At 36.6% G+C, this 12,622-nt stretch overlaps 1 protein-coding gene and 1 non-coding gene across 2 annotated transcripts; both read right to left on the reverse strand.

Moving 5' to 3' along the window:
* Positions 1 to 1,015: 1,015 nt before the first annotated feature.
* On the reverse strand, positions 1,016 to 12,442 carry LOC130010537 (matrilin-2-like). The gene is made up of 4 exons (XM_056100976.1): positions 12,433 to 12,442; positions 8,872 to 8,949; positions 2,372 to 2,497; positions 1,016 to 1,116 (listed from the first exon to the last, which is right to left on the reverse strand). Exons 1-4 carry the CDS (start codon positions 12,440 to 12,442, stop codon positions 1,016 to 1,018), a joined length of 315 nt encoding a protein of 104 aa, XP_055956951.1.
* Positions 2,464 to 3,471, reverse strand: LOC126821500 (uncharacterized). Its single transcript, XR_008788046.1, has 3 exons — positions 3,369 to 3,471; positions 2,945 to 3,070; positions 2,464 to 2,497 (listed from the first exon to the last, which is right to left on the reverse strand). It is a non-coding gene; the product is annotated as an uncharacterized LOC126821500 (transcript).
* Positions 12,443 to 12,622: the final 180 nt, after the last annotated feature.

Here is a 12,622-nt window from a genome sequence, read left to right on the forward strand (position 1 = left end):
TTGGTAATGTCACAGTTCTATTTGAATAGTTACCTTGTACACAGGCTTTTTTGTCAGCTGCCAGAGTGAAGCCATCCCTGCAACCACACAGATAACCACCAGGATTATCAAAGCATAACTGCGTACATTTGTGATTTTCTCTAACCTCACACTCGTTTATATCTAAAGTATATCGTTGTAAATGTAAAACAAAAACTATCACAGCGAAGTAGAAAAACAAAGATATAAACGGTTGAATGGTGTATCTAAGTAGTACGCTGGCATAACAAGGTGTCTACATTTAATTAACTATTAGGCCAAAACAAACCGCCGACACTATTTTTTTCTCTATAATTTCTCTATAAAACTGGCATTATCTTCCAGAACCTTACTCACCAATTCAGTCAGAATTCAATCTGATTACAACACAGATCCTATTTCGTTTCGTTTTTTATAGTTCAAAATTTCGCTTTACTTGTCTTCACTGGAAGGGTTGTTATATAAGCCGCGTTCTGGTTAATGTCAGGGATTAGCAAATGAAGCGATCTGTTGCGGCGAGTTCTTGACGTACTGTGCACGGAATTGTGGGCAAACCACTAGAAACGTCAACGCTGGTTGATTAATCAATGTCTGACGTCGTATGACCTCTGAAGCGACCTATCACTACAACCGGTCAGATCTTCATGTAGTGTAGGCCATCGAAAGTATAAAAAAAACCCGAAATATAGATCTGTATTCTAATCAGATTGGTCAGAAATCATAGAAAATGAATAATAATATTTAAAAAGACAACGGCTATAGAAAACAAGTATCCATGTAGGTTATTATAAGATTGATTTATTAGTTCAGTTAGTTTTATCCAATCTTACCCCACAAACCCACCAACACTATTTAAAAAAATCTGGGACTGGAATTGGAAACACTGGAATTGGAAACACTGGTATAATTTTTTAGATTTATCCCAAATACAGTTAGTCTTTTTTATGTCGATTAGTGGCAACGGAACGATCATGGTTTAATTCAGAAAAATAAAAGTCTACGTTAAATACTTACTAGTACAATGAGTTTTATTGGTTGCAACAAAGCCACTATAACAGCTACATTCATAACTACCATTTTTATTGATACACGTGTGCTGACACAACTGTTCGCCAGTCCGACATTCATTGATATCTATGCAAGTACCGTTTTCTTTTTGTTGTCTGAATCCATTTTGACAAGTACACGTGTAATCCGCTCCTTTAAGATTGGTGCAGGTGGCGTTTAATGGACATGGGTTGGCTAAACAATCATCTATATCTTCAGTACAAAATGTTCCTATCCAACCAGATTTACACTGACAGCCAATTGTGTTATTGCAATAAAGACTGCCTTCTCCACAATTACACTTCATACCACAATTTATTCCCCAATGATAAGGGTCACATTCTGAAATTTAAAAAAAAAACATAACAAAATAGTTAATTGCATTCAAAGTTTAGAAATAATAATTGGAACCCCGTCAATCACACAACTAGAATGAAAAGCCAATGCTATTGACAATATTTTACATTCAAAATATAATGACCTCAAATAAAGGTGCATCGTCGTCATTTCATTTCATTCAATAGTTTCGTTTCACACAATATATGGATAAGTAAAAAAAAACGAATCGTAAAATTGTGGTGTATGTTTGTAATCTTATTCCATAACTTTACCTCTGCATGTCTTAAAATCATTCTCTAGTTTAAATCCCAGCGGACACTGGCATTGAAAAGTCCTTTTCGGACTAATTCCAACTTCTACACACCCATATGTACAATTGGCTTCAGCACACAAATCTGCCTCTAAAATGAAATCACATTTATAAAATTAAAGTGTTTATATAGAAAAAGTTAAAGATACCTCCCGTCATACTACCCCATATATTCGATTGAATACTATAGGAAAAATAACTTTAGAACGTATTTTGAAATAACTTAAATAACTGATTACCTTCACAGGTAGTATTTGTTGAAAAATCCAGTAACCACTTTCTTGGACAACTGCATTTAGTTGTATTGTTAGTTACACTGCAAACCGATGGCGCTTTACATGGATTGTTCATGGCACTGCATGGATCTGACTCTGTATAAGCAACAAAACCCAGAAACTGTGATTACAATTACTATAACTAATGTATTACTAGAAATCATTTGTATCATTCTAACTACAGTAATGGTTATTGCGCTCATCTAAACAAATATGTCTCAGTTTCATTTGGAAAGACACACAAAAGTAAGTTTTAAAAATATAATAAACTAAAACGCAGATAATGTGGAATTTGGATAGGGTTCTTCCTTGTGGCCAAATGAAGCATCCATGCAAATTTGTATTCTGACGGGCAGCTGAAGGAGTTAATGAATAATCTTACCTAAAACACATGTCTGTCTGTTATCTTCTAGGGCGTATCCCATAAAACATCTACATTTATAGGATCCGTCTACATTTATACATGTGTGTTCACACATATCAATATGCAGTTCACATTCATCAATATCTAATAATATTATACATGTTATTATACAATTTTAAATAGGACCTTTTTGTCACAGAGTCTAATATCAATACTGTAAGTTACTTATAAGTATTACCTTTACCCATACATGAGTTAATTCGGTTTGGATATTAAAAGGGTTGGATTTCTTGCTTTAGATTATAAATATAGTGTAGATTTGGCTGAATTGACGATTTTTATATCCAGGATTCCACCTAAATTTTAAATTCAATCTGGTTTAATTCATAATATACAGAAACAACGACACCCAAACACATGTTACAATAACACGTCTTTAGCTGGCAATTGTATTTGTATAAATTATTGTAATTTTATTCATTACAAGAACATGTCTTTAATTGACAATTATATGTGTATAAATTGCTATTTTATGTTTCTAATTCAATATATGGACTTCGATGCGACTTTGAATGGAGAAAAGGATCTTACCTACGCATGCGTTGGTGTTCCATTGATACCCAGACTTACATCGACACATATAACTGCCTAGAGTGTCTATACATTGCTGTACATCACCACAGTTCATCAACCCATTCTCGTTACATTCATTTATATCTGAAAAGCATGAGTTGTTGTGTAATCTAACGGCACATTGGTCTATATTTAAACATTTCAACAAAATATATTTTACTTTAGCTCCAAGGAATTTTCAAGTCTACAGACAAGAAAACTCGGGGATAACGTGACGATTATCACAAGTTCATATTATGGTCCCCTCTTAGAAATCACATTATATTGTTATCGACTATATTATTTAGGCCATAATCGATTTTGCAAAAGAGGAACCTAAAAAAGAAAAGAAACCCCTCACATTATCCAAAGACTTGATTTGTTTGGTTACATGGGTACTTACTGGTACAAGTCCCATTGTTGTTTATAAAACCTGGTAGACAAGAACATCGATAACCACCATCTGTATTTATACATAGTTGATAGACATCATTGCACCTTGCACCATGTAGACATTCATTTACATCTATAGAGCAGTTAAACCCAGACCATCCCCTTTTACAGATACAACCTCTGACAGAGTCACATTTTTCTGTATTAACAGAACATTCGCTACACGATTCGTTACAATTATCACCGTAATGTAGCATATCGCATTCTGAAATTCAAATAAAATTAAAAATTCTATTCTATAAATCTGAATGAAATAAGCGATTTTTTAAACGTCTGGACTTTCATATATATCTAATAATAAGAATTGAAATGAAGGGCATACGCCATACAGTGTGTATGAGGGAAATTTTGCCCGGACAGCTGCGCTACGGCCTACCCTTATATCGAATTCCAACTGCCAAGGGATCTTTTACATGCACGCCAATGCGTACACGGGGCCTCGATTTTTCGTCCTATCCTACCAGGCCCTCCGTCCTGCACCACTGCACCGATTGACTTTCTCTAATCATAAGAACCAAATGGGCTGAGAGACAACCTAAATCCTAATACATGTGCCCCAACCTAATCTTAAAATATATATATGAAACGCATTAATAATTAGAACATTTATCTTTTTATAATTACTTATCAGTCTACTTAATCCTAGTAGAAAATGCTCATTATCGAACTGATTCAAAGCATTTCACAATTAAAATCAAAGTCGTCGTATTCCAAAGACTTGACCAATCAAATTGCTCATCTCTGCTCAACCATTACGTATTGACGTAATGGAAGTACACGCAGAGTTTCAAGAATCAACTGGTATCGAAGTTATTTTGTTCCAAAGCGTCATAAATGAAATTGCCTATTTCTGCTTAGCCTGATCAGAAAACAACCATCATCGAACGAAATCAAGATATTCACCTAATGAAAATGCACATCAACTAGTTATTGGATTCAAACGTTGCGGCACAGATGAACAGCACCTTACCACCAGTCATGACATCTACCTAATGAACATCTACACCAACTTTGAACATTCCAACTCAATTAGAAGCAGAGTTTTTATAGTGTCCGAAAAAGTGTGACTACTGATAGACAGAGCAGGGACGTGGGGGGGGGGGGGTATTTTAATAGTGCCTGTCGAAAGGTGGGTGACAACAAATGACAACAAATTTATGATAAATAATAAATATATAAAGAGAATCAAGAACCCACCTTCGCATACACGGTCATCTACTGATAGCTTAAAACCTGTATTACAGGAACATGTGTAGCTGCCATTAATATTGGTACATACATGCGAACAAATACCATTACTAGTACACTCATCTACATCTATTAAGAGAAACAAAGAAATATGACTAAATCGCTGGGATTACTACAGCCTATCCAAAATATTTATATGTTCACTTTAGAAAACAGTGCCACAGTAAAAAAAATACAGCCATATACCTGTACAAAAGTTCACAAAATTATCAAATAAATATCTTACCAATACAGGTTTTGTTGTCTATATCTAAACTATAACCAATTTGACACACACAGCCTGGTTCATTATTTGTCATAACACAAAACTGAGAACATCCATGCTTTTCACATTTGATATTTTTATCTGAAATTTCATCAAAATACTACCTAGCAAGAGTTTCTAAATGGGTATGTTTTATTAAAAGGAGTTAAAACTTAATATCTTTCATAACAAGAATTATAATTCAATATTGGTCCATTTCAATCGATATCGATGTTGATATGGGATACAGTGAACATTTTATAATCACTATGGTTTCGGGTGTCATTTGCAACGGAGAAAGGAAACATATCCTAGAAGACAATGCGATAGTATTTAGTAATGGCCGATTCACAAACGATAAATAAAAAACCAGTGGCTGTCAGCCAGGATACGCCAACATTTTGCAAGAGATAGATAGAGAACAGGCTAAAACCAAACGGGATTTTTCGTACAATCAGGGGCAATAATCCAAAAGTTATGGTCTAGTCTGGAGGCTCAGTGCGGGGGGGGGGGGGGGGGTGTCCATCAAATGGGCACAAAACCAGACCGTAAAATTTTGTGTAGAATACGATGCCAAGTGGTAATCAGTCCGCCGTTGGGGCATTTTCGAGATATTCGGGGTCAAAGGTCAAATGGGTTTTTAAATCGGATAAAAATTGTGACCTCTACATGGACGGCAAGCTAAAATGTGATTTTCCGTAAAATCAAGGGCTATAATTCAGGAAGTTACACTCCGATCTGTGCGAATATCGAAAGGAACCAAGATCTTTAGGTTATAAACATGTATTTCAGCTCTCATCAAAATCAGGTCAAAATTGTGACCTCTAGAGGGTCCACAAGCTTGATATACCAGATGCTATACACTATGTGCGTACGGGGGGCGTCCATTTTGTCCGGTGTAACAGTGATATATTTTAACGTTTTTTTAAACCGGAAAATAATTGTGACATCTAGAGGGACTGACAATACTATATACCGGAAACACAGGAAATCAACCGAAAAACACCGGAAAACACCATGTTATACTGAATACCGGAAAACACCGGAAAAGCACTAAATAGCGGAAAACACACGAAATAGCGGAAACACTCTAAATAGGTAACCCAGAGCCTAGTCCACTGTTTGCGGGGAGTTAGGGTTAGGTTTTTCCGGTGTTTTCCAGAGGACCAGCGTTGAGTTAGGGTTAGGTTTTTCCGGTGTTTTCCCGAGTTACCTATTTAGTGTGTTTTCCGGTATTTAGTATTTTTCCGGTGTTTTCCGGTATTCAGTATAACATTGTGTTTTCCGGTAGTTTTCCGGTTGTTTTCCGGTGTTTTCCTGTGATTTCCGGTGTTTTTCGGGGCGGCCATTTTGTGTGTTAGTTTTGGTCCGATTTTTACAAAATTCGAACTCAACCATCCTTACCGTGTAACCGTGATATACTTAAACTTTTTTTTTAATCGGATAAAAAATTATGACCTCTATAGGGTCCACAAGCTAAAAACGCTATTTTTCGTACAATCAGGGGCCATAATTCAGGAAGTAACGCTCCCATTTGTACGAATATCGAAAGGATCCGAGGTCTTTGGGTTATAAACTTACATTTCAAGTTTCATCAACATCAGAAGAAAATTGTGACCACTAGAGGATCCACAACCTTGATATACCATATTTTACGCTATTTGAGAACGAGGGCGGCCATTTTGTCTGTCAGTTTGGGGCCGATTTTCACGAAATTCGAACTCAAGCATCCTTAGGGTGAAACGGTGATATACTAAAACGTTTTTTTTAAATCGGATAAAAAATTATGACCTCTATAGGGTCCACAAGCTAAAAGCGAAATTTTTCGTACAAACTGGGGCCATAATTCAGAAAGTTACGGTCTGATATGCGCGAATATGGAAAGGAAACGAGATCCTTGGGTTATACACTTCAAGTTTCATCAAAATCAGAAGAAAATTGTGACCTCTAGAGGGTCCACAACATTGATATACCATATTTTTTAAAACCCGACTTTTCGTACAATCAGGGGCCATAATTCAGGAAGTTGCGTTCCTATATGCGCGAATATCGAAAGGAACCGAGGTCTTTGGGTTATAAGCATACATTTCAAGTTTAAACCAAATCGGATAAAAATTGTGACCTCTACAGTGTTCACAAGCTAAAAACGTGATTTTTCGAACAATCAGGGGCCATAATCCATGAAGTTACAGTCCGATACATGCCAATATCGAAAAGAACCGAGATCTTAGGGTGATAAACCTATATTTCAAGTTTCATTGAAATCGGATAAAAATTGTGACCTGTAGAATGTTCACAAACAATTGTAGACGGACGGACAGGGGCGACGACAATATACGTCCACATGAAAATGTGGGCATATAAAAAACATGTAGAATGGACTAAGATGGTGTGAACGACTGTCGTTCAACTTGGGCTGTTCACGTATTTCACCCAACATAATTTTGACCCATTTTCGGCTATTTTAAGATTCTAAAGAATATAGTCATGCGCCCTTTAAATACCACTGAGGGGTAAAAGGAAGCAAGAAGTGTATATAAACATACAAAAATAATTCAAACTTGTTAACTATGTGCATTCTTCAAAAGAGAATTGATAAGAGAAGGCTGTCTCAAAAGACGTCATTAACTGTAAAACGGAGAGATAGTTTGGACCTTACGTTTGGTATATTTCACCGTTAGTATAGATCCTGGATACCCAACCGCATGGTCGCGACTTTTCGTTTGGTCGCGGCGTACTACTCTGAAACTTTTGAATAAAAAGCCTATACTTGGGCTGACTGAAAAGTTCTAGGCCTGAAAAAGGGGTAGATCGATTGGTTTGAAACAAACTTTTGCCACCAACAAGTACAATAATTGAATGAATCATAGGCATAAGAACTGCAACTGTAGTGTTATTATTGTCATCATACCAGACCATCTTGTGAACCTACCCATTGAAATCCCCAGAAATGGAAAAACTGGCTGTAGGGCAGCCATCAAGTACCTGCAACTGAATGGACTAATCCCAACATAAATAGATGCCGATATGGTCTCCACTTTAGGGGATGAAGCACGTTCCTTTTCCGCAGTAACGAAGTGGGCTGTGGACTTTAAGCGTGGCAGAGAGAGCCTTGACGACAACCCGCCTCCTGGAAGGTCATCAACAGCAACCATTCAAGAAAACATTACCCGGGTGCATGACATGGTTATGGCTGATCGACGATTGACTGCTCGACATCAGTGTTGTGGGCATTTCTCATGAGAGGATTAAAACCATTATCTCCAGTAAGAGGATGGTGTCCCTCCCTTTCCACAGTAATGAAGTGGACTTTGGGATTTTAGCGTGGCAGAGAGAGCCTTGAGGATGACTCGCGTCCTGGAAGGCCATCAAGGGCGACCATTCAACAAAACATTACCTGGGTGCATGGCATGGCGATAGCTGATCGACGATTGACCCACTCGACATATTACCAGTGTTGTGGGCATCTCGCAGGAGTGGGTTGGGCACATTATCGCCATCTGCTAGATGGGTGCCAAAGCCCTTGACTGCGGATCAGAATTCCGTGACAATCTGTGCCGTTTTGTAGTAATGATGACGCCATGTAAGCATTGAATGATTTTCTTAAGGTTACGGAAGACAATTTCTTCCTGACCGGAATCCAAGCTTTGTAAGATCGTAGGTAAAAGTGTGTACACCTCGAATGGGACTATGTAGAAAAAAAAATAGAACCATCGACTTTGTACAGGTCTTTCACGGATAGGTTTAGAACTTTTTAGCCAGTCCCCGTAAATCTCTGATCTATAAACCCCTTGCCACATTGCCAGTCGTCTTTGTTCATTAAATGGGGTCGCAAACAACAAAGAGTTGGGAACCACTGGTACAGATGTTGACCTTTAGCTTATTATCATATATGATATATCTATAGTACCCATCTGTGTGCACGTGTTATTGCTAGTGTTATAATCATATCCATTATAACAATCACAAATATAACTTCCTTCTCTATTCTTGCATACTTGTTGGCAATTGCTGCTTCTTTCTTCGCATTCATTAATATCTATAAAATAAAAATCTGTCTACAAATCTATTATAGTTCAAGTAGACCTAGATAATATTTGCAATTTATTCACTTGCACAAAATACACTTTGAAGATTGAAATACCAATAATAACACAAAACGTTTCCAGATTATTTAGAACAAGCCAATAATGAGGCTGATGTCCCCCGCCGAAATCCCCAAATAAATAGATGACAAATATTAATTAATCGCACATCTATTTTTTTCAAAAGTATGGAGCAATCAACCTGATTATCAACTATATACTAAGTTTCATCACTCTCTATCAGATAGAATCAAAGTTGTCTTGTCCCAAAGAATCGACCAAGGAAATTGCTTATCTCTGCTTAGCTTTAGCTCGATATGTTAATCATTGAACTCAGTCAAAACGAACATCTACATCAAGTTTAAACATTCTACCTCAATTAGAAGTAGATTTGTTATGTTCCAAAGTCTTGACCAATCAAAATGATTATTACTCCTTAGTCTAAGCAGACAATTCTCATCATCGACTTAATAAACACCTACACAAAGTTTGAACATACTAGCTCAATTAGAAGGTGAGTTATTGTGTTCCTAAGTCTCGGCCAATCAAATTGCTTATCGCTCTGCTTACCCTGAGCAGAAAATGCTCATTATCGAACTTACTCAAGGTATTGATGTAATGAAGCTATACACCAAGTTTCATCACTCTGACTTAATTAGAACTAAAGTTATCGTGTCCCAAAGCATCAACCAATCAAACTGCTTATCTCTGCAATTTGCCGTACAACTGCCACTTACCAACAAGTCTAAACTTTTAACCTTGCATAACTATCTTACCTATACACTTCTGATCATACGACTTCCGGTATCCTTGGCGACACGAACACCTATATGATCCAGGAATGTTGGTACATAATTGATTACATGGTGAGCTTTTTCTGGCACATTCATTATCATCTATAATTAAAATGAGTGGTGTGAGCAAACACAATATAAGCTGACTGGTGTCCATTTGCAAAGTCAAAATGAGGTAATTTCCTGGTAAAAGGAGATCAAATATACAATTAAATCACCTTAATACACGCAAGTTTGGCGGTATTCATCAATATCTTTGTAAATAACACAATAGCAGACGGTGATTGTGTTGATGTTCAGGGGGTTCTCACACTTACAACCACTGTTTTCATGGTACGAATATTAAATAATTGCAGAAAATGCTTATTATCGACTGGGTTCATACTTATCATGAAAAAAATAACCCACACAAGTTTCGATAAAATAAAATGTTTATATGAAACTCATATAATTTATCTTTTGTCCCATAAAGGGGCATTCTTGAGCGGGAAATAACTCTGCAAATAACTTAAGTCCAACGTATGACTTCGACCGTATCATTTCTTGGCAGGGTGACTTTTTGGATCAGATGGATCGTAACGTTATTATAGTGGCTAGACAAGTCCAAAGCTGACAGTTCTTTAAAATGAAGTTGGCGTCCAATTGTTTTTTTATGAGCATGCCAATGTGTATACATGATCTGATTTTCCGTCCCATCCGAACGACCATACGTTGTCCTTTCTTGCTAGGCTCTCTGTCCTGCACCACTGGAAAGGGGGAACCGGGCCGGAAAATCAGGATGAACTTATCCAGCCAACTCCGGGATCGAAAACAGAACCTCCAGGATAGCGAGTCAACGTCTTACTAAGTCACCTCTGCTCCCACTTTAAAATGATTTCATGCGATAGTCGGTTCACATAAATATCAATTTAATAGTAGCTAAATAAATGCTGTACAAAAATCTATATTAGAAAAGCTTTCAGATATGATTAATGATGTACATACCTACCTAGTACATAGTTGTAATACCTACCTATACATTTATTATGTATTAATGTAAGGCCTGTGGGACAGTCACCACAGTTGTAAGCGCTATTAAACAAAACTTCTTCAGCCGGTGTTAAATCAGTACAATTATAACATGGATCATTACTACAACCGTCATCATCTAATTCACAATTAACACCTTTAAAACAAAAGCTAATTTAATAGATATTCACACGATTTCGTGCAAATAGAAAATAAATATTTGGGAATAAATGATAAGGGTACATCGAAATCATACTGGTTAGCCTACCTTGGTTACCCTAAAGGATTTAAAAAGTTTCAGAAAAATCCGATTACAACCGACGTCTCTATTCCACTGGCAAGAAGTGTGGGCAGTTGGACAAAAAGGCGCATAACTCTAAAAATATTCAAAAGGTTTACTATAATGGAATAAGAGAGAGAAAGAGAGAGAGAGAGAGAGGGGGGTAAGGTCATTTTGGGACTAACACATGGTTCAATTTTATTTCAATAATTTGCTTGCGCGTATGGGTCTTTTTATCAATGGGAGGAAACCAAAAGACCCGGATAAAGCAAATGAAACGTCGCTGTAAATTTGTAAATACAAATCCGACATGGACTCTAAACTGTAGTGTTCACAAGACATTGTAGGTGGGTGTTCGGCGTACAAAAATCTTGATATGCTTAATAAGCAAATAATGGATTTGTAATTGGTACATTTTCAAATTCAGAAAAGATTTTCCTACAAATTCATAAACAGGGGGTAAATATTTCACAAGTACCTGTATATCCCTGATTACATACACAGGAGAATGACGTAAAACTATCAGAAGTAACACTATCACTCTCTGTAAAATCACAAACACCATGTCCACTACAGTTAGGACATAAATTTACATGTACCAGTTTAGCTACTGATCGACCTCCCATGAAATCAACAGCTGAAAATCTAGAGAAAAGTAAACAATGAGAAATTGTGAAAATAAGATGATAGTCCCTGCACGTACGATATACAAACTATGAAACCAATCTTTCTGAATTAAGTTCCAGGCTTGAAATTAGAATACCACCAAGAGAGCACAGTCGATTTAAATTTCTTTCTGAATTAAGTTACAGGCTTGAAATTAGAATACCACCAAGAGAGCACAGTCGATTTAAATTGTTTAGAACAAATGGTGAAACATAATCACTTACTCAAACTTAACAGGTTTTAGATCTTTTGGAGAATATACGATACTCAGTTGACCACCTTTCCCACAGTGTGAGAATGTTGTAAACGTTCCTCGTAAATACAGAGTTATATTTCGAACAACATCACGTGCTTTAACTTTACCACTTATAGTAACATTTTGGCCAACAGTTACATTAACGACAGGTTGAACTTCTACAATAGGCAAGACATTTTCTGAAATCATATGATTAAGTATATTAACAGAAATGGACGTTGACGTGGGAATGATATTGGGTACTTTCTGTTCAATGTATACTTTGATTTTGTCTTACACGAAATAACTGTTCTATTGGGAAATGTGGTAAATGGGCAAACGATTTTCACTAGTTTTCTTTAACAATTGTCCTGAAACATTTTTATGGTTACCCGGATTCCATCATCCAAGCGTGCAATTGTGATATATTCTTCATGAAGAATCAAAATCTTACCTAGTATCATTTTAGTTTTTATAGCAACATTCCAGGTTTGTTTTGTAGCACGGGCTATTTTTGCTTTACCAGTAGCAAGTAAGTCGTACACACACGCTGTGTTGTTGCCACATACTAAAGTTGCATTAGATACGACTTCCGAACCCAACTCGTCAAGAAAAAAGGGAATAAACTCTCTATGTTGATAGTA

The sequence above is a fragment of the Patella vulgata genome, chromosome 5, assembly GCF_932274485.2.
Source record: "Patella vulgata chromosome 5, xgPatVulg1.2, whole genome shotgun sequence".
NCBI classification, from domain to species: Eukaryota; Metazoa; Mollusca; class Gastropoda; family Patellidae; genus Patella; species Patella vulgata.